Source organism: Rhea pennata, chromosome 2 (genome assembly GCF_028389875.1).
Source record: "Rhea pennata isolate bPtePen1 chromosome 2, bPtePen1.pri, whole genome shotgun sequence".
NCBI classification, from domain to species: domain Eukaryota; kingdom Metazoa; phylum Chordata; class Aves; order Rheiformes; family Rheidae; genus Rhea; species Rhea pennata.
The window spans coordinates 15,478,672-15,502,839 of record NC_084664.1 but is presented as its reverse complement, the minus strand read 5'-3'; the positions used below and the strand labels follow the sequence as shown (position 1 = coordinate 15,502,839).

Genomic DNA, 24,168 nt, shown 5'->3' with positions numbered 1-24,168 from the left:
TTCAAAACCAAGGCAAAAAACAATCAAATGAGACATTTACTGCTGCTTCTGTGCAAGTGAAATGTGGGGTCATCTCACATAATAAGTAGCCTACAATGAAGGGATGGATAGCGTATTCAGGAACTTCATGTGAATTAAATGTATTTACTGCAAACCTTACTTTAAGTATTACATATACTCTAATAACAACAGATATCCTCTAGTTTTGTAGCTTGACTAATTAAAAGCCACTAACATCCTTTAGTGTATCTTTTCTTTATTGGAAAGGGTAAACTGAAACAATTTTGTCTTCAATACTTTACTTCCTCAAATTACTCCAAGGTGCAGTTGTTTAAGATTAAATAACTCACTATAACATACAGTAAATACACTTACTGTTCAAATCTCCTATTCCGAAGGTCTCCATCATTAATCCTGACAATACAATCATTCTCACGAAAAAGGTTTTCTTGTTCAGCTTTTCCACCTTTCTCCAATCGCTTTACTAATAGCCCAAGGGTTCTGGAACATTAAGATTATAAATGATCACACATCTAACATTTTGCTGTATATAAAATCCTGCTGACTTAATATTTATCATAATCACTATCAGAAACTAAATTTTAAGTCATATTTACCTTGGATTTGGATATCACAATTTTAAACAATTTACAAGCATTACCTGAATTATTATCCATTATCCATAAAACAAAGTTCCTAGCAAAACAAATTTCTCATTTAAAAGTAAGGAAGTGGAGGCAGTGTTATGATACCGTACCCACTCCTGCAAAAGGCCTAGATTTGTGAATTGTAGAAGTTGGCTCCGTGAAGCACTGCGTAGCCGACAGCCTGCATCTCTTCTGTGAGTTGACAGAAGTTGAACTAGAAGTTCAACTTCTAATCCAAAAATCTGAATTAGCAGAGAATACCTCGGCCTTTACTGCTGCTTCTGTGCAAGTGAAATGTGGGGTCATCTCACATAATAAGTAGCCTACAATGAAGGGATGGATAGTGTATTCAGGAACTTCATGCGAATTAAATGTATTTATTGCAAACCTTACTTTAAGTATTACATGCAAAACAGCAAAGAGGAAATAGAAAATTTAAATGCCATTTTTAATTCAACATTTTACCTAAGATGAATCAGTTCAGCAAGGACTGAAAATAATTACCATTTGACAGCCTCCGTGCAATGAGCTGGTCATGTCTGTCTAGTGCAGTGTCATCTTACTGACAGTCTCAGAAAGAAAAGCTAAACAAACATTTAATCTAAATTTATGTAATGGTTCCTGAAGAGTAGATTTGTAAGGTACTGATAGGGTAGTAGGAAGAGTCAATGCTCTTTTTATACCTGAACTCAAGGCTTGAAGGAGTCAATCTTCAAGATTAGTTCTTGAATCAACACTGCATTGTCAAATTCACAGTATTCAAGTCAAAAAAACCTGACTTTTTCAACAGTCATTCCAAGATATGGCATGGAAAATATTCAGATGCATGGAAGAAATTATAAAACCACATACAACTTATTAGAAGAAAACTTTTGGTGAACATACCACTTCTGTTCACAAATAGCATAAAATAAATGAGCGGTCAATGACGCTTAAAACAATTTCTCATGCACTTGACAGTTACATATGCACTCGAGCACTTCATCAAATGGGCCAGAAATGCGAAACGAACTTTAACTCAGTTTTTCCACTTTAAATTCTTCATTTACCGATTTATCACCAACATATGCAAATACGGTATTTATTTTACAATCAAAATTTTCCTCCTACAAGTCAAATGAAGGAGTAAGAGAAATGATTTTATTAGTATTTCCATTTTGGAACCACCTAAAGACATTAAGATACGATGTTGAAAGAATCTATACATGCAACCAGAACAAAAACAACATTAAGACAACACAAACCATTAAATGGAGTTTGATCCAGACATTAACATTTAACTAACATTACTCTGCTTTTAGCAGATGCAGAATGCTTTGCAAACACTTCATACACACCTTGTACACCAAGGTCACACTTAACGGAGAACCTGCACCTCTGAGCAGCCCAGGTCCCACCCGAGGCAGACCTTCGCAGCCTCACTTGGCCAACCAGACCCCCCAGGGCTTCCGTGGGGCTGACCACCTGGGTGCAGTCTGCTGCCAGTCACTGGAGCTGGGCATGACCTTAGATCAGTTGCTGCAATTAGCAATTTGGTGCCTCTTTGCAGAAACAACAGTGAGCACAATAAGCAGAAAGTTTCCTTAAAGCTAAAGGATTATTTCTCTACAATACAAGCATTTCAGAAAATAATACCATTAAAACCCAACAGTTACTTGTGTGTATCTAATTTTTCCCCCAAGTGTCGCCAATCTTTAGGTTTGGGAAGTTCCACTTTTTCTAGATTCCTTCCAACAACCCAGCATTACCCCCCAAAAAAGTTTTCTTTTTCTTAAAGCAAAAATAATTCTTCCAATGCTTTTTTGGATCCCCTGGCTGTTGGTAAAATGCATCTGGAACTTAGTAGAAACTCTCTTAAGAATATGAGCTGAGAAGTAGTTACCTAGATACTTATTAGAGGCTTTCCTACAATTCTTTAATAGGTTACATGAAAAAAAAATCCACAGCAGTCAAAGTATAATGTTGCATTTACTATACTAAAATTAGTTGATAATTTTGGAGCTAGGCATAAAAAAGCAATGCTCACTAAAATAAATCTTGAACACAGTCTTGGATTTTTAGGATGTCATGAATAATTCTAGAAAATAAACTTGTATAGATGGTGTTAGTTGCAGAAAAGCACTAAAATAACATTCATTAATGTTAATCATTAAACTATTTCTCTAAAACAAATCTATACATTTGCTGCTTTTTTTTTTTTTTTTTTTTTTAATCAGAACAGCTTTCATACAGTTAAAATTGAAGTTTGGAAATAATTTTATCCCTTTTCCACTTTGGAGCTGTTGAATTTCTCTGGGGAGATAATGTCTTTGAGCCCCAAAGTGAAGTTACTGAAGAGTAGATTTATAAGGGGGGAGGGGAAGAATAAAGCAAGCAAATATAAATACTGGGGCCAGCACATGCAGACTTGAAAGGGAGAGGAAAGAGTGGCGCCTGCTCAGCCTTTTGTTGCACTTCACAGCCAAGAGCCCTCCGATGCAGGTGGGCCCCACTACAGGGCTCGCAGACAAGTCGGGATTTAAGCGTGCACGATTTACCTCCATGCACCAACTGCATGAAAGCACACACAGCAACTGCAGCAGATCATTTATTTATATGATTAAACATCATAAACATAGTCTATTCAAAGTACGGTACCCCAGGATAATATTATGGTAACAATATACTGTACAAAATATTACAATTATTCCATCCCAAGGTCTCCGCATACGTATTATTACAAGGTAATTGACCTGCAAATGATTTTTGTAAAATGTTTTTCTAGAAATGCTATTTTAATTTCAGAATGAAAAACAATAGAAATGAAGGGAAAGCAAGACACCCCTTTAGGCATGATTTGTCGTTTCTTAAACTTAGTTCAAATAAGCCATCAAATCTCAAAAAAGTTTTTAATCCTAACCCCTGGTAAATCCTGGTATATATATGTGTATGTGTGTGTGTGTGTGTGTGTGTGTGTGTGTATGTATATATATATATATGTGTGTGTATATACATGAGGCAAAGATTACTTTAGACACAATTTAATTGACAGTTTCCTCAATATAGTTCTGCATATCTTGGTAAATTATCCTATATCTTGCAGAAAATATACCTCTCTGAAAATTTTGGTAACAAAAGCCTTTCAAGTTTCTCACAGTATTTCTTCAGCATATTATGGTTACATGCAGGCATATTACCCTGTAAAAGGCATGATGGGGATTCATGTTCGTTGCTGCAGAGACTGCAGATAAACAGAGTACACCAAGTATTGCAAACATCACACAATAACTTTAAAAAAAATTTGGATGGCCATGTGCCACCACCATTAATTCTGATAAGTGGAGATGTAGCTCAAGTACAGTGGCAATACTCCATTTCCGACATTAGGAAAACGTATAATTTTGCAAAGCCTGTTGACCAATCCAGCATAATACACAGAAGTCAGGGTGTGTACGCACACACATATACACACACATACATGTGTGTGTGTTTTTAAATACAACCTTGTAGAATATAAATATAAGGCTGCATTTGTCAACAGTATTCACTTAACCACGTCAGCTAAAATAAGTCAAAATGTTTTCTAACTAAGTTCTTCCATTACAAACATGCCTTAAACTATAATTTCTTCAAGAACAGGATTAAATGTCCTGTGAACCTCTATAAAACACTATGCAAGATGGTAACCTTGTAGAAGGAAGAATTATAAATGGAAATTGGTACCTGCACTGTTTTAGACTAATACTAACTGACATGGGCACAGAGGGGAACAGATTATCAAAACAGAGAGATCTGTCTTTTTATTTGTTTTAAATACATAATTGGGAATGTAAACAGCTCAGATTATATTAGCATTTGTACCACTATATTTCCACAAGGTTCATTAGTCTAATTATACAATTAAAATAAACTCAGCTACATGTGTTAACATTTCAGTTCTAAGTATAAATTAGAACCAATGATAAAACTAGAGATAAGCAACAAATGTTTCACTGACATCTAAATTGTCTGAGTTACTGTCAATAGTTCTTTGAAAATGTGAACTCCCCACATGCCCCATCATATGAATATGATGATAATGTGTCTTAATAAAAACTGACAGTGTAAATTCTATGTGAGTAATAAAAATATTACATTGAACGTCTAGAATATGATTCAGCCATCACTGTCCACTGAATGTATACTCTGAAGTTATTTACCTATTACCTACAAACTAACTGTAATGTAATCAAATCAGAACAGAAAATAACCAGTTTAGATGCTTATGAAAATTCACTATCATGAAAAGGTAAAGACTATTTCAGGGACAAAAATAATGATTGATTTGAAAGCAGATCTATAACAGTTCCACACAAACCATGCAGCAATGAAAGATCTGTGAAAGATCTACTAGAACACAAACATGGTACAAATTTAATGAAACTGCAAAGTCAGAGTAGGAAAATCAACTTGTTTGTTCAAGTTAAAGGATCGTGGCTGGTCAGGCCTAAATTGGACATAAAAGGATGCCTATGGGCAATATTTACGTCACTGCTCTACTGGGGAGGCGTTAAAATACTTTATCAGCTTTCTAGCTGGAAATAATTTCCAATTTTTAGCAACTTCTCCTCAGCTTTTTAGGTTGGATAGTATCTCAAAACAAGTTTCACGTAACTTTTAAGAGGATGAGATCAAAAAAAAAAGAAAGCTGTAAGTTCAACTGAAACACTCGGGGAATGGTACATTCACACCACACGGAGTATCTGCCCCAAAAAACTTGTGTTTTCGCAAACTGTGGATACGTGCAAGGTTTGGAAGGCTGGAAATGCAGGATAGGAATAAGGGGAGATGCAGATAACACCTATCTACTGTACGACAAATACAGAAAGTGCAAAAATAAAGGCGGGATAAGGAATCTCAGTATAGACGATTGTTATTAGACGGTAGCTTTGTTTTCTTTATATCTTAAGCAAAAGAATAAAATTTCTACAGTGAAATTTAATGTGATTTATAAACTTTGGGAAATACAAGGCAATTCTGTTGAAAGCAAAAAAAAAATGAGAACTGTAGAACAGAAGAACGTATGAATATGTTTTTAGTACAGGGATTTTGTATATATCAATTCCTACCATCACTTGAGATTTTTTTAATAAAATCTGAAGTTGTAATTTAAACTGATGAATAAAAAGAAAATTCAGGTTCTTATTTTACCCATTGTTCTATGACTTACTTATTTTTAAGTTGTTTAGGGTATATAACATAAAAAACTATTTTTAGCTCATAAGTTTTAGATATACCATTCATTGTGGACTCTGTGGCAAGCTTTGGTACAAGGAACATAAAGGAAAGTCCTATGAACTCACTGTTCTGCATCAAAATAACCTGATATTACTCATGGTAGGTGTTTTTCAGATGGATAACCTTTTTTTTCCTGTTCTGTTTTAATAATATAGAATGAAGGATTTTCTTTGCACAGTTTTAGAGTTTTCTTTCCTTTTGTGATGTCCTCTCGCTCATTCACTTTCTTCTTTGCTCTTCAAGTTACACTTTTCTGTTCACTTTCTATGCTGCCCTTTTTTCTGCTTTCATTTTCATGCCTCCTACTCTGCTTAGCACTGCATTTATCCTGTTGCAAAAATGTGCAAGAAGGTTTTGCAAACAAAACTTATCTTGACAACCTCCCTAACCATAAGGTGATGAATATGTACATTCCTCCTCCTTTTTCACAAGGTGACAAAAAATCTGGTAATCATAGCATATGACCAAAAAAGCCAGTAAAGGACAGATGAGCTCCCAGTTGCAAAAAGAAGATAACAAGGAAACACATCCATAGAAAAAGTTTGACCATGTCTGTAAAAATCAGTAGTATGTTTCCCAGAAAATTACTTAAAGACTTTTTTCCTCCCATAATAACAAATTTCTCAGATTTTCCAGGAATCAAAATAATTAGTAGCATCCATACAGATGAGGCAGAGATGTTTACTGGTTTTGTTCAAGATCAAAAGACTATACTGAAGACAGATTCTAATTCCAAATCCAAAACTACCCCACAAGACCAGGATAAAGTCAAATATTTCCTCAATATAAAAGTAAAGACATAGCTGTGACACGTAATTGTTAGAAGTTGAGGGTGGGGGAGATTATGTTTGGGGTTGGGTTTTTATTTGGTGGAAGATGGCCTCTGCAGAGTGCATGGTGAAAAACAGGGCAAATAGCATTAGTACGTTTTCACACTTACTAAGGTTAATGCTTTAAAAACTATTACCTACTGAAAGGGGAAGGAAAGGAATCAGAAGAACTGAAAACACAGCATAACTGGAATTGAACACCAAACAAACATGGACATCAGTGGGCCAATGGAGAACACCACACTAAGATGTATCAGACCTCTTCCTTTTGGATATTCCTCAAAGCTTTTTCTGACTACTGTGTTCAGTTTTGTATATTTAGGCTTTAAGTGGACAGCCCCTGGATCGGGAATGGAAAAGTAGGCTTTCCAAGCAGAGGAGGAAAAAAAGCAGACATGTGCTAGACTAAGAAACACGCAGAAGCAGGAGAGTATTTCTGCCAAGCCTCCGCTCTCCTCACGAATCTAGCATAGGTGTGATTAAGTGTCTACTATCTTCTCAAAAGAGCTAGGAGACCAGGAAAAATGAAGGGCTCTGAAGGGAAGGTGGATACATGTTGTTCCCTTCCACACTGCTACAGGCAGCTGGAGAAAATGTCTTTATTCTCACTGAAAGCTTCAGTAAGGAAGCAGGGAAGAGGCATGCATGTCATCAGCCCTGAGCGATGAACTCTCCCTTCTCTCCCACTACTACACAGAGATCATCTCCTGGGAACCACGAGGTGCTCTCTGGCTCCGGCTGCTCTCCACACTTTTAAGACACAGACACAAGCACTCCCCGCTCCAGCTCTTTCCCTTCAGAGCGGACAAGAGCCTACAGCAGATGCCCAGCTGTCCCCAACTGGTGGGGGACGCTGGAGACCTCTGTGGGAAGAAACAAAAAGTCAAACCAGGTAGGAGTGCTGCTGACCCTGCACCCATGCTAATACATAAACATTCCTAAATACAAACTAAGAAATGTGTGTGCAAAAAGGAATAAAAAAGAGCAGGCCATTTGGCTGTTCTAGAGAACAGGATATGTGGACTTCTATACAAGTCACTGATAATCCCCCCTTGGGATGATTCTACATTTGTTTCTAGAAAAGATAAAGTAGGGGAAATGAAGGATACCAAGAAATTAGAAAATTCTAAGTGTAGACATTTTATAAAAGAATATTTGGCAATGGACAAAGATCTGGGAACAGAGTTAACTTAAGATATTAATATTTTATTTTAGGTAAGTGAATTATTTTGGGGCGTTTCCAAACACCTCTGGCAGCAATTGCTTGTACTATGCAGTTTTCAACAACAGCAATTCTAATCATATGAAGAAAAAGTAGACAAGTTTCAACATATTCTTCATAAAAGAATTTGATTTTCAAGTGTGCCTTGATGATAACATTTATATTTAAAACTTGCTTTCCTGTAGTAAAACTTTACGATAAAATCATAATCTCAAGATTTTTTTAAAAAAGAAAGGAGTTAAAAATGCTTCATATTTCATGGCATAGGTAGTGTTCTTAAAAATAGACTTTTTTATTTCTTTGTTTATGTCTTTTTTTTTTCCATTTCTTATGTTCTCATTGTGTATAAACAGCTTAAGGTTTGCCTCAGTCTTGACAAGCACACTGGCATCCTGGAATACCTTACCTGAGTTAAATTCTTATTTAATGTCAAAATATAGATTTTTTAAAAATTAATTTTACTAAACTGAAGAGGCACTTAGTAAGCAGCCAACATTCTTAAACTGGTCTTTTTCTTGGTCTTCACTCTGGCTAAATCCCAGATAACTGTGTGACAATCCAACCATTCCCAAGTTTACGAGATTTACTTCTGAGCTTACGTGTGAAATAGCATTCCCTCATGTCCCTTCCATCTCTGTGTTGAATTTATTAAATTTCAGGTCATGAATAGAAGAATTTACCCCATTATGGAAGTTTGTTCTTCATGCCTTAAGTCCTCAGGAAACGTTTCCTTAAATTCAAAAGTTCTCACAATACACATCACTATGGCTATCAAAGCATTGTGTTTAAAGTAAATATAACAAGTAAAGATTTTATATCATGTTTAAAATTCTGTGAAGGTATTTCATGTAGAAGGAAACATATACTCCTCTCTGAAAAGATGTTGATATTAATGAATGATATAACAAGTGACTCTTGCTTTTAATCACTAAGCTGAAATTGCTACTGGATAGGTGGACAGGAAAGAATACAATACTATTTCAGTGTGTAAAAAAAGATTACTTCCTTAAATTGTATATTTGGTTCCTTTTCCTTAAAGAGGGAAAATATAGCCTATGGTTAGACCATCACCATAATAAAAACTTGCTCTTATTCTTGAAGAATTATCCCTTTTCAACATATCTAAAAGCTTCAAATGCACCACTAATTGCTACATACATACAACAGCTATTTTTCTGAGATTCTATTAATGTTTCAATTAAGGATCCTAAATGGCAAAACTCTACTTTAGCAAAGTAAGCATTACAAATGATGCATTCTGTTTACTAATACAACCCACAAAATGTTATTTTAATGTAAATTACTTCCCTTACACTTTTTTAAACACTTAGACTTCAGAAATTCCAGCTTGACACATAGTGAAATTTAAAGTGGGTTCATCTGCTCTGAAAACAGAATGTTTCAACTGGTTTTGCTACTTCATTTTGCCTCCAACTGACTGCATAATATTTAATAATAAAAGTATTTTGACTGTTTTTTCTTCCATTCATACCAAATGCAGATGTAAGAAGTCCCTGGTTTAGACTGCTGGTATTTTGGTACTTGCATCTATGAACAGTCAAGAAGAAAATGTTGCATAAATATCTATCTCACTTAAAGGAGAAGAATGTAATTTCTAGGAGTCCAAAAGGAAAGTCCTCACACTTCAATTTCCCATGATATCATAATAGAACCTCTATTACAAATCCTGAAATTTTAATTCATTTTAAGCAGTATACAAGGTGCATAAACTTGCATTTTTTCCTTTTTTAATCAGTAAAGCATCCTTTTAAAAACCATACCGTATTGTATATAAGGAAAAGTCACATAATACAAGAATTATGATCACTAAGATATAACATAGTAAATTATGATTCAATTAAAATCCTACACAATACATTACCTTCCACCTCGGGCACTGAAAGGCACTACATGGATTCCCAAAGGCCCGCCGTCGTTGGAGACTTCTACGAGCTTTACCATATCACTGTGAGACAATGATGAATGAGGGAATATGAACATGTACCGTGAACGAACCAAAAAACCCCACACAAACATACACAGAAAAACAAAAACATTCCAGAAATTAAGTCATGGTGATGAAAGCATTGCTGAATATTACATACCTGAATATCAACCTGATGGCATGAAAGGAGATCAATCATCAAAAATAATTCAATTAATAAACCAAACAAAAATCAAAGTCATTTTTGATAAACTTAATTTTTTTATATAAAAATAGGCACCATCATCATCATATGGTTTTATTTTTTCCTTGTTCGAAAGTTAAATTTAAGCTCTCTGGCCCACGCTAATATTTAAGATTGAGAAGGTTTTAAAATCTAACATTCTTCAGAACAGTACTTAACTGTTTGAATTGTCAAGGATTTTATACCTGATATACGGTATACAATTTTTCCTCAAAAGCCCAAGAACTGATCACAGTGTTAGCACACTTTTTTTGTTTATTTTAGGGAAAGGCATCTCTAAAGTCTTAATGTTAGTTTTACATAATTAACAATTTGTCAAAGGAAAATTATCAAATTTGTAATTCATTAAAGTCTTACAGATTTAAAACAAAATAATACAAATTACCTTTATTCTATTTCCACTTCCTTGTCCTTGCTACATCTATTTCTCCTTACTGCACAAAGTTTCCAAAGCAAGAATTAACTGTAACACTCAAAAACAATGATGCATCCTCCTGAAGTAACTATGCATTTAGTTTTTAATTATAGTCTTTGTTTTACATAGAAGAAAGTGGAAAGGAAAAATACAGGTTCAGAAGATGCACAAGAATTCTAGAAACAAATTTGGACCCAATCGAGCGATGAGTTTGAAACATGTATATATTTGGAAAAGTGGAATATTACCATGAACCATAGAGTTATAAATACTTAAATGAGAAAATAACCAAAACTCTCAGTAAACCTGGAAGTGCCAGATCTGAACCAAAGCCACAACCTAAATTTGTGGCTTATGCGTCTCTCTAGTATTACGTACTTTTTCCATATTTCTTGGCACCATGTGGACACCTTTGAGATGCTTACTCTCAGAAGCATACAAGTCAGAATAATCTAGAAATACAAACGGAGCAAAGAACAAGACGAATGCTCTGCGACAGCAGTAAATATGTTCTAATTCCTTCAACAACTTCATGATCATCTGGCGGCCCACCACAAAACCTTGCACTGCTTAATCTAGTATTTAAGACTAACAAGATCACACAGTGTTAGGAAGTCAACAATCCAATTTGTTTTATATTCCTTCCACATGATTTCTTTAAACTTATAAAGTAGGCCTCAGATCTGCTGCATGTCCTATCTTGTCTTCATTTTTAACTCATTTTTAAGCAACATAAATGGAAGCATCTCTACCACTGTTATCATCATTTATCTCAAGGAAATACTGCAAACACAGGAGGCTTGAGGAACAGTAACCAGAAAAGTGTTATTCTTCAGAACTGGACAAACTTTTGAAGACTGATAGCATTTGGTAATATTTCCAGTTCCAGTTTCTGTATAGCCCACCTTCGTTTCATTCTCACTGTATGTTAAAGGCTAAGTGTTCATAAATTTTGTGCAAAGCAACTCACAGGAATCAGGCATCTTTCATGTCAAAAAGGTATTTTAAGACATTTTTTACTATCGGTATGCCTATGGCCCCCTATGATCACCTTTCTTCTGAATTTCCTATTGGCTTTAAAGAAAACTGAGGGCTGAGAAAGAGAATAAGTAAAATCAATGTCATTCACTTGGAACTTTCATGATAAATAGAAATATAGTTTAAATTAAAAGGTCAGTCACGGCTAAACTCACTTTACTGCTTCGGCCAATATTCTTCCTTTTTTCTCTTATACATTTAAAGTTTAGGCACTCATTTTTCTTCTAAAAATCCAATGTTAAACTCCTTAAAATGGAAAATAAAGGGAAATTACCCTTTCCTAATTCATTCACTCCAGATATTTTCCAATATACCCTGAGTCTGGGCAAAGAATTCAAGAGAATGTTTCAATTCTGCTTCTCACCCTGGTTTTCTCATGAGGACCACTTCAACCAAATATACAAAAAGGCATGATACCAAAACATGAGAAAAATATAAGTAGTATATGATGAAAAGCCAATAAATCAATAAAAGGAAAACCAAGAAATATTAAATTTGACAGAAGCTCTATAAGCTCTATTTAGCAAGCAGCATTTTGAATTTACAATATAACAGTTTTTGTTAATGGAATAGAGAAAATCTTATTGTGCATCACTTAACAGATGTCACCATGATCTTTATCTAACATTTAAACACCCTCTATTTAATTCATAATTTAATTCAAAAATAATAGGAGCAGAATATTTTTTTAATTTAAAATTTAAATTTAATTAATTTAAAAGGTTTAGTTTAAGGGTAGATAGGATATTTTCTCATTAATTCCATAGTGAGGTATGGATCAGTTGCTTGCAATGAAATGCAAAAGGTCAAACTTGCTGTACCTTGTGATTAAATGAAATATCATATACTGAATCTTTAAGATCAAAGGGAGTTTCTGACTCTCACACAACATTAGTTTAGATCCATTTACAAACTTGGAGTTTTTTTGACCAAGAAATTCCTCTGAACCCACACTCTTCTTGTAAACTACAGACTGGGGAGAGGTATAAAGATTTCTCTCACCGAAATTCTTGCCTATTCATTTATTTGTGCTAGCTTTGACCCTATTCCTTACAACAACTCTTCAGAATTCTATTAAATAAGCACCTTCTGTGAGGCAGAAAATCTGCTGTAGCATCAGCACTTAAAAATGTCAAGAGTCCGATGCTCATCTTTAACACAGGCTTTTAAAAACTTTTTAAAAGCTGCCGAAGAAACGGTGCAGTAAGCAAATGGCTTAAAATAGATCTACACACAAAAACAAAGGTTGCCCTGCTTTTTTAAGAGCAATATCATTTGTACTATTGAGTTTTTAGCTAGTCTATATTCAATGTCAAGACTCCTTATTAAAATAATGTGTTCTACCAGTAACTTACTCCAGGGAAAAATTGGTAGCATTCTCCAAACCAGTGTCTGCATGTCCAACAGGTTCAACTCTACTGTTGTCCTCCTCTGTTCGATCTTCATCCTAGATATTAAAAGAAAAAAAAATCTGTTTTAAACCTATGTTTAATAATTTAACTATTTCCCAATGGAATTTAACATTCCCATTTTCAAATTATGATGGTTATCACAATTCTGGTGCAAATACATGCTTCTACAATTACAAAATCTTTTCTGTTGCTGTCTATATTTGTTGTAAACCTTTTTTTTTTTTTTTTTGTCATTTTATGCTTTTTTGTATTTACTTAGTATTTGGTCAGTTTTATAGCTCAATTTTACAACAACTATAAAAGCAATTCCACAAAAGGTATCAGAGCAAACAGATTTTTTAAAATGGTATAGAATCATAGAAAGCATGAAATAAGCTTCTAGTCAGCTGCTATGTGCAATATCCTTTATACTTCTCTTCAGGCAAGTTACTGGAGGACTTAACTGAATACACAAGTCAACTCACTGAGCCTCATTCTCAAAGAGATGCAAACAGTAACAGTATAAGGCACTGTAGCTCATATAATTACATAAAGACTTCTTTATACATTTTATGGCAGGCCTTTATTAACAGCATTCCAGCAATGGTTGACATCAAAGAGTTATGTGAGGCTCTAACGCTAACCAACTGATTTTATTTTTAATTGGATGTTCCAAAATGAACATATATTATTCACCAAACCTATAATTTTAATGTCAGAGTTGGGAATGCTGTATTTCCAAATTTTGATCAAGGTAATTCAAGGGCTACCACTAAGAAAAGAAGATCTAAACCCACTGTTACACTTGTGTTACTCATGGTTTTTAGTTGACCATGTGACCAAATAGAAAATGTTAGAAAGTGTAAACAGTAGGATTCAAAGCACAGACTTCAATTCTACTGGCAGAGCCATCAAATCAGCAAAATGGTAAGTGATAGGTTATGAGTTCAGCACACAGAGTCAGACAATATATTAAATTATTGAAGAGAGATTAAAGCAAGGCAGAGGCAGTTGGTGATGTCCAATTGACATTTCCACTGAGAGCCTGCAAAAGCAGGAGGCTGGATACACGAGGCTTCTCTGAGCTGCAGATATGCCTCGTGCATCCGGGATAGCAGCGCACTGCATGAAGCCAAGCTACTTGAAGACTGATGATCCTGTATTTTGAGAGGCTTTAATATGCACTTCTTCATCATCTATCTCTGTTAAGCACTAGGCAAGTAATACATTTCAAAGGTTAACCAGCATCTTGAACCTGCCTACAACTGCATTATGAATGTAAACAAGAACTCCAAATAAAGTATTTTCTATATCGTAAAAGTGCTTATAAACCCAATACAATAATCTGTCACAAATACGACATAACAAGCTATTATTTAATTTTTATATTTACAGATTTCAGTTGCAGTTGCACATGTGCAACTGAATAGAATGAATTAAGATTGAAAATTATAAATATTCAAATATCCATAGAAATTATAAAATCACAGGCAGTTTTCAAAACCAGGTATGGGAAAATCAGAACTTTTGGAATCATTTCCTTTTAAAAAAATACATGTTCCACCTTGTTGCATATACCATCTTGCAGATCATTGTCATGAGTTTCTTGCTTTGAAGTCATGGACACGTGATTGCAGAGTATTTTCTACCTAAGTATTTTCTACGTTGCCCGGAAGCTATTATTTGCAAGTCTAATATCATAGTTATGGAAGAAACACAATTTTGAATCTCAGCTATATCAATAGGTCATCCCAACTGTTACTTTGTTAATGCAGTACTTTTGGCAGTCTTCCACGTGTGGTCTTTTCCAGTAAACATAGGATAAGTACATACACGTGTAAGGTGAGCCTGAAATAACATCCTATCTATTAGCAGATACGCCTCTACTAATACATGATTGCCTGGCTTCAGGCCACGTCATTTGAGCAAACATGTTTCAGCGCAACAGCCACTCATCTACCACCACCTGGGTCCTGCCCCTCCCTGTCCGTCAGCCCCTACGTCTCCCTCGACCAGGGCAAAGCCAGCGTGTTTGTAAACCAAGCTCCCGCTGCCTCCTCGCTCTTTGGAGACTCCCTTTGGGCCTCCCCATGCTAGAGCTACTTTTAGCAGCCTCCTGAGCTGCAGTCAGGTACGCCCAGGGGCCTCTAAATCCTCGCGGAAATTGTTCTTTCCGTCACTCCTCAGGCCTGACCGTGTCTTCGCCCCCTTTGCCCCAGAGCCTCCCGGCGCCCGTCGTGCGTCCCGTTGTCTTTCTTCTCGCCCCACGTTGTGCGCGGGCGCCGAGGACTTTCCCGCCACGCCACGGCTTCCCGCCTGGCCCGGGGCGCAACCGGGATGGAGGCAAGGGCCACCTGAGCGGCCGGCTGCCTTAAAGCCCGGGAGATCGCCTCAGCCTCGGGCACCGCGCGCCGAACGCTCCGCCGAGCCGCGCCGGCTGGCGCGCAGCTCTTCGGGGAGCGAGGCGCTCCGCCGGCTGGCCCAGCACCTAGGAACGGCCGCTCCCACGCGCCTGCGTCTGCCTTCCCCCGGACGGCAGACCCCGCAAAACCAGCAAAACCACGTACGTGCCTGAAAATAGGTGCTTTGAGGGGAAATCACAACTCTTGCTGAAGTACCACTGCCATAATCAACAGATGTGTCCTTTTAAAAATCTTTAATATTACAGTAATCAGGCATGCTTTTCTTCTCAAAATAACACAGAGTTTGATTTACATTGAAGCGAACGGAGAGAAAAATTGGACACCTGCAGAGGGATTTGACTGAAAATTCTGATTTACTAAGAAAAGTAACCGGCGGCGACAATCTCTACATCAGGCAGTTATTTCTTTATTTGGAAAGTAATTTTCCTCCTGAAAGGCGAATTCCACCTGTATGTGCTATCGCGTGGTAAACCAATGAAGAGGACATTCAGCAGAGCAAGAAAGTTTCTGAGAACCCAGACTGATATTATCTCAGGCATTTTCTCAAAAATAACTTTTTGGGCCAGCTCCCAAGCTTGTACGCTTTCCTTTATCGCCGCAAAAAATACTGATACCTGCCATATCAAAAGATGCACTTCTCATGGAATTAATGTGCAGCCGCTAAAGACAGAATGATTTTTTTCCCCCAAAAAATGAAATGGATCAAGAACACATTTCATTCTTACGGCACAGAGGAAGGCCAAAGCGCCTGTCTCTGTGCACTTCCACAGACCTAACGCACTCAGGATAAAACCTCCGCGGTTCCATTTTGCTGAGCACTGAGCCGACCCACCCAGGGCTTCTCACGGGGGGCTCTCTGCGTCACGAGAAAGAGAAGCAACTTCCCACAATACTCAAATGCCATCTGTCCTGTGTTTAGGCTAATAATAGATTGAACAACATAATGGCAACCTTGAATAACGGCATTTGTCTTTACAAAGCGAAGTTCTTAAAATTATGTTAACTAGTTTAACAGAATTAAGGATTTCAAAGAGTTATTCCTATTCTTAGCTGGCTCTGTACAAAACTCCTGTGTCTTGTAAGGGTTGGGTTTCTGCACAGGCTGAGAGTAGCAGATTCTTGGGGGGGGGGGGAAATACCAACAATGAAAACAAACAGAAAAACATCACCATGTTTACATAGCTGCCAAAACAAGTCAAGCCATTTATCTAAAAAGAAAAAAAAAGGGGGGGGGGTTGTTTTATTATTGTTCTAAAATTCTACAATCAAATCAACTTTTCAGTTTTTGGGTAGTTATCTTAGCTGCTTAAAATGGACTCTTAGTGCTCACACTTCTGAATGCAGAAAGGTCCATTTCACAGTTTGCCTCCACAGCTTTAAAGAAATACGTATGAAAAGTTGCCCATTTATTTTCTATTTTTAAAGAAATTTTCCCTAACCACTCTTATAATCACAACCCCCTCCAAGTTAAGAAATGTTAGCACTATACTTGCTTTTGGTGCATATATACTTGTTCTGTATATATGCACCAAAATATACCCTTTAATTACACTATCTCAGATTATTTCTTCTTCAAGAGCTCTACTTCATTCAGTGTATGAGCCAGCTGTGGTTCCACTGGCTGCAAGATTTCCTTGCTTAGTTTGCAAAGCTCTCCACAGCTATGTCTTCCTTATCTCAAGTGATATCCTACCTTTCATTACCAAAACGTCAGCTCCTGCTTCTGATTAATCCACAATAACTATCAGTCAATACTTATCTTCAAACACTCTCCCCCGCTCCCAATCTACCTTGTTCCTTACATTTGTAAGGAACTCTCCATAAGGAGAAGTAGAACTAGTTCGTTTTCCTTCTTCAAATTCCCCCCTGAAGCTCTTCTTTGGACAACTGTAACCAGAAAAGTCAACAGCAGCCACAGAGTGTGAATAAAGTTAGTCCAGTCCCTTCACTTCCACACAGTTCATTTGTGCACTCGTCATGTCGAGGCATCAGATTTGAAGATGTCCTCATCTGACGAAGTGCTGATTGCAATCGACTTCAATCAGAGGCGATGGGCACGGCGCTCTGATGGCACAGAGAGGTTAAGTAAATATCTGCCTTCTTACAAAACGTAGGTCTCATCTCTCAAACTCAAGACTTGAGCTCCCTTCTCTCAATAAGTGAAAAAATCAGAGTAAACCCCTTCAGTTCACAGGGATATAATAATAATTTCATTATGGTCTATGAAGTGCTTGGATATTTTACTGATTATGGCCATATGAAAGATGATATGAAAGAAACTGCTTTCCTATGAACTGAACGCTCTAGAGTAAGGTCTGTGACATTGGCCAAGGCGACAGAAAATAACGAACAGCCACTTACTACATAAACAACAACCACCTTATGCATTGAATAAATCCAGATTAACTTTAAAAAAGGGAAGGTCTAAGTAAAGATTATCAAAATACATAGAGCTGTATGAAGGGTTCACATCCAACCTCCTTTCTGCACATTTGCCTTGTTGACGTCTGCAGCCTGAAGCGCCAAAGGCATTGCTCTCATTTCTCCACCTGTACCTCCAATATCAACCACAGCAGGCTCCCTCTCCCAAACCAATGCTTTCCTGGCCTTATTTTGTTGGTAACTTGCACTCAATTTAGACAGCTTAATCCCCTGCCTTGTCCGAGTGCCGGGAAGGGGATTATGGAAGCGGAGGAAGGACAGGACACCTGTGCTCGGTTGCAGCATCCGGCCCCACCGCGCAGGGGACGAGAGCCAGCATTACAGCTAGCTTATCTGAACTGCAATAGTCCTTACATGGAAAACCATGCTCAGCAGCTCCAGGTGAATGGTTTGTGTAGTCTAGTCAGCTTGCGTTGTCAAACACTCTAGCATATTCAGTAGAAACAGAAAGTCTGGGAATTTCAGCTGCAAATTGTAGTAAATCTGTTGCCAGCGCACACAAATCAAAATTTGTTCCGACTTCTAAACTTCTTAATTGAAAAAAGATCCAACCACAACAAAAGCCGTGCTGACACAGATGCACAAGAGCTATACAAAGTAACATTCCTTTATGCCATAATTAAACCTATTTTGTATTTTTACAAAGGAATTGTATTCTTTTGCAAACGAATCACTGCAGCAAAATATTTTTAGATAGGGTGGATGTTCTTCTTATAAAACACAGCATTTTTGCAAATATTATCAACTGAAAATAGAGTCTTTAAATGTCAAGGAATTGCAATCATTATAGTAAACAAGCAATGTGATAATATATGGTAAATATATCAGACACACACCTCTACTTAGAAGCCACTCAATACACAGCCTCTGTGTTTTGGAAGGCGAAATCGAGCTTGCTTGTTTTCTAGCTTTTTTTTTTTTTTTTAATCTTAGTGTAGTGAATTAAAGTACTAAAAAGAGCAAAAAGAGAAACAGTACATAACTTTTAACAGGCAGCTTAGATTTTAATGTAAGATGGACACAATATAAAGAAGTGCTCCTAAAAGGCTACACGCTAGCAATTTATTTCCTCCCCAGTTGGGACACAACAAAAACAATGCTTATGTTATTAAAATACGCCCTTCCCTTCATCTCTCCCCTTTTGTTCTCTTGCACTTCTCTGTAATGATTATGGAAGAAGAGACTGTACTTGTTATTAGTCTCCTGGCAGCCGTGTTTTATATATGTTTGTTTGGTTCCTGCAGCATAAAGTAGGTTCTCTCTCCGTATGATCAGACTGGGAGGAAACAGCTCCTAAGGGACCTATTTCCTGTGTCTTAACTAGCACAAATATACCAGCATCAGGCTTTTGTGCTAATGTTCTCACTTCTTGATTAACTGGCCAGATCTCTAGAGAATGGCAATTTTCAATCAAATCTGAAGAACAGTTACAAAGATCACATGGGAAAAAAAAATAAAGTTATTGAATAAAAAAATAGGGTTTCTCCCTCTTGAACACAAACATATACATGCACGTATAATTAGAACAGAGCTTTGTGTAATCCACATCAGTTCTATACTAAGTGCACAGCTATTATTAGTAATTGAGAGAAACTATATTAAATCATCATCCGCTTAAACAAATCAAAATCAAACAAAAAAAACCCACAAAAAACAAAGTGAATTATTTTTTATGAGTTAATATTCCCCTCATATCTCAATCATTCGTATGTCACTCACATCCTTGTGCAGCAGGGTCATCCCACAATTGGAAATTGCAATATTCATATAGTTTCTATATGCCTCACTAGTCCAAAATGAAATTTGCCTTGCTCAGTCAAAACAGTGAATAGATATCACATAGACATACAGAAACACAGAATGCAGGGGATTTCCTGGGTCTCCAGATGAATATCAAATCCATCCCCTGCTATCACAGGCAATCATCTCATATATCCCCTTTAATAAACTGATCAAGCTGAGCCTTAAAACTGGTTGACTGCCGACAGTGATGGCACTATTTCTATTGTAAAGTGTCTTGGAAAGAAATGTGTTTTTTTTAAAAAAAAAAAAAAAAAAAAAAAAAAAAAAAAACCCCACAGATTTGAGAGATGTGCTTTATTTCCTTTTGTCCAAAAATCCCAAACAGCAAATATGCAGTGAAGATAATAAAATCAGTTTGATATAACCTTCCTTTGCCAAGCCTATGCTACACCTCTTTCTGTTTTGACTACTACCTCTTACTTATGCGCTTCAAGACTCTCTAAACAACATATATTTAAAGGCTAATAACACTACCAAAAGTAGCACAAGTCATATAGTATCTCAATTATTTTATTACATATCATGCACAGTCTAGCAGTTAATGGAAGTCCACAGTCTTTCGGGGCTCCGCAACTTGTGAAATGTCACTAAAACCACACACATCTGCTCTGCAGCAGTTTTGTGGCACACATTTCTGTTGCACCCACAGGCATACCAACTTCAGTTGCACAACACAGATCCAGCTCGGCCACTTAAAAGCAGACATCACTAAAAAATCTTTTTACTAGATTATACTGCAGTTGTCAGTTGACTCTTTTTTTATAGTAGGACAGCACCGAAAAAAAGCATGAGAGCACTTTTAAGGGTTTTATTTTGTTAGACAAAAGGTTTCCTTGCTAAAGAATTTAACTTGAGACATTTTGCCAGTTCTGCTTCTTTAATGGAAAAACAGCCTTGGATAGAGTGTGTATTAGGGAGGTTTGCTTCTATTATTGCAAACTATTAAAAGTTAATACATATCATTTAAATGGGAACTGAAAAATTGCAATGAGTATTTTATTTTTGATAAAGTATTCACGAAAAGTATTCAGTTTGGTGCCCACTTATCCTCTTGGGCTTCTCAAGATAAAAAGACTACGAACTGAACCAATAATGGTAATATTGAGAATTACAGAGCATGGCATTCTCAGGGGAAAAGATCACAGATAACTTCTCATCCTCCTTGCCATAAGTATTTCATTTACAGCTTGTTTTGGAGATACAGTGGCAAATTGGGAGCTTCATGTGACTTTTAGGAACTTTGTGGAAACTGAAAAAAAAATGTATAGTAAAACATGAATAAGTTGAAATTCAGCTAATAACAACTTAATGCAAAAGAACAACCTCTACTAGCCAAAGAGCATTCCTTTAAGTAACATGTACTACAGTGTGAACAGGCTGGAATACATCTACTGTTATGAGTTTTGTTACAAAGATTTTCCAAGGAATTAAGTAAACTGGACTTCTCCACATTTCAGCAATGGGCTATACAGAACAGGCTGAATATAAATAGACACTAAACAACTTTCCAAAACGCAAGTTCTGCAGTAAGCCCTATGGGCTTACTTTCTGACTCTCCTGTGGTGGAGCCAACCTCGTTATAGCTATATGCTTGCTGCCCCATCTTTAAGGAAGGGGCTTTAACATGACCTTAAAATGATAGCTTTAACAGCAAGAAATGCATTAAAACTCAAACGCTCTTTCTAGTGTTGATCTAATATATTTATGTCAAATAAGGCAGCCAAAGGGTCTGTGCCACCAGCAGGAAAAGAATGTTCCATAACAAACAATTTTGCAAATATCTGAGTAGATCAGCAAAGCTACACAAGCAAAACACTGCAAAATGGGAACTGTCAGGGAAGGAAAAACATACTAGTCTCTAAAGCAATGTTAGTTCTAAAACTTGTCCATATTTGTACCGTAATTATATTTTTGTAGATTATATTAGCTGTTTTGGTCAAAACTACAGTCGTCTTCTTCCACATACAGAGTGGCATCCCCTTCCATAAAGTTTCACCGATTTGCCTCAGACTCCTAACAGTACCAGGTACTATTCAGAGTGAGTATTCTGACAAGTACAGCACTGAATCCATATATCAGGATTCCCTCAAAGAAGAAAAACATTAAGTGGATAAGAATAATATGTAGCTTGCCCAACCAGATCACATTTCAGGGACATTTTGAAGAGGTAACAAATATAGTAGCACAGTATCTACTCCATGGTGAGCCATCTTGCAGCAGCCCTCAGTTCACAAACAATTCTCACCATAATAATCATAACATATTATAAAATAAGATAATGAGGATGATAATTCAGTGCCCTGAATTTCTGTTCATTTATAAATGGATAAATTGTTCCCAAACTTAACCTGATATATCTCGTGCTCTGTTACACCAAAGCAGGATTAAGATTAAGAAAACATTGGGTCTTTTCCTAACTCCAACATCAACTTGCTATACAGTAGTATCAAAAAACCACTTAAAAAGAGTATTTCTCTATTAATATATTTGGGGATAATAGTCTATTTAGGCTTGTAAAGGAGCTTTGAGGTCCCTGGGTATTTTGGTTAAGATACTTCTAAAGGCAATAATATTAAAACATGTCTTAAATGTCTCAACTCTTCCTTTCCTATCAGCTGGCAATATTTGGGATCCAGAACCTATTTTTTAAACATTTTATTAGATGCAAAATAATTAAAGGATTACACAAGTCAAGATAATTCATTACATAATGAATCTGGGTAAACAGTTCATTTACAAAGTAACCTCGAAGCAAAAACAATTAAAGCGAATAGAAATACCCAAAAAAAGATTTATGAGTTGAATGTGCATTTCAGTGCTAATACTGCCGCCTATTGGTGAGTCCACTAAAATAGGTTTTTAAAGAACAATGTGACACAGATAGAGGAGACTAAAAGAGTAGATTTAATAGTAAAGTACTAATCTCCAATAGCTAAATATTCAAAATATATGAAGTGTGACACATGCAATACTTTAAATATTCGGTTAATATTGCAAGGGCTTTCTGAAGAGCTGATCAATACCAAATTATAGACATTTCCATTGTATTATTACAAAGAGAAGTACTCATATCTCATAGCAGATGTTTTAGACCTACACACAACTATATCAAATTACCTCAAATTGATTGTTGTCTTAAAAATAAAATGAGTTCATTCTGTGTAACTGCCTAGCTACAGTTTTTATACTGCTCTCTGGTACTCTTCAGGATCCAAAACATATCTGTGGAATAAAAGTTTCACAGAAGAAAGGCTGTGTTCTTTGTTTGTTTTAAATAAGGCTTATCTGCAGACTCCTTCTATGTTCAAATCGCTGAAATTATATACTCTTTTTATATCATTCATAGGCTAACATACAGACCACCAAGATTGGCCCATGTAAAACAGATATCAGGCTTCATATTAAATACAGTTTTACAAAGCCAAACTTTGATGTCAAAGTCACAGGAAATACTTTTAATGGAAATAGTTATCATCATTACTTGAAACAAGGCTACAACTATAGATCAACATATAATCCAAATCCCCTGGAAAGTTTCGCCCAAAGGCCAGGGCTGGGCTTACACAGGCTCTTATTTCAGCTGCCTTGAGCTCGGCAGGACTCAGCCCACTTACGCCAGCATCTGCACGTGGTGGCCCAGTACAAACACAGCCCTCGTCGCGCGGCAAACGCAGTTCTGGTTTGCGACATCATGTTTGATTTATCTTACCATTCACAGAATCACAGAATGGGTAAGGTTGGAAGGGACCTCTGGAGATCATCTAGTCCATCCTCCCCGCTCAGCAGGGTCACCTAGGGCACGTTAGACAGGGTTGCGTCCACAAGGGCCTTGAAGATCTCCAGAGAAGGAGACTCCACAACCTCTCTGGGCAACCTGTGCCAGTGCTCCGTCACTCTCACAGGGAAGAAATTCCCCCTCATATTCCTCATGTTACTGATATTATGTGTGTATGTGTGTGTATATATATATATATATATATATATATATATATATATATATACACACGTGTGTGTGTGTGTACATATATATATATATATATATATATATATATGTACACACACACATACACACACACACACTCTCTCTCTCTCACAGGTCCCAAAGAACTTATCTCCACATATATATACAGAATTACCACTGCATTGGCAGCACACGCTTTATTTCAATTATTTTATGATGGGAGTGATTTTTACAAAGTGAAGTACAGTTTTCTTTAAAAATTTGAGATTTGCATATGCCACAGTTCCAAGTTAAACAGATCTGGGATTTCAAGACCCACAAAGAACCAAAACAAACATTCATTTTGAATATGGAGAAGTTGGCTTTATGGTGAGAAACAAGAAACCCTCAACATACCACTAACAGAGAGTTACTATGGCATCTCAGAAACACAAAGAAAAGTATTTTAAGAGCCACAATAGCAAAAAACTTATTTTATTTTTAAAGATAAGAACTAAAGTATGCTGTACTCATATGACTACAGTTTGTTTGTTTTTTCTGCTAGTCCTCTA

The 24,168-nt window shown here is 36.5% G+C and overlaps 1 protein-coding gene across 17 annotated transcripts in view; it reads right to left on the bottom strand.

The window, feature by feature from the left end:
• PARD3 (par-3 family cell polarity regulator) overlaps nucleotides 1–24,168 on the bottom strand; it is a 470,717-nt gene that overhangs the window by 218,184 nt on the left and 228,365 nt on the right. For all 17 annotated transcript variants that reach the window (XM_062568908.1, XM_062568913.1, XM_062568911.1 and 14 more), the window contains 3 exons: nucleotides 12,953–13,044; nucleotides 9,838–9,921; nucleotides 376–501 (listed from right to left, as the gene is read on the bottom strand). In XM_062568908.1, coding sequence (XP_062424892.1) covers nucleotides 376–501; nucleotides 9,838–9,921; nucleotides 12,953–13,044 — 302 coding nt within the window. The remainder of the gene's footprint in view (nucleotides 1–375; nucleotides 502–9,837; nucleotides 9,922–12,952; nucleotides 13,045–24,168) is intronic.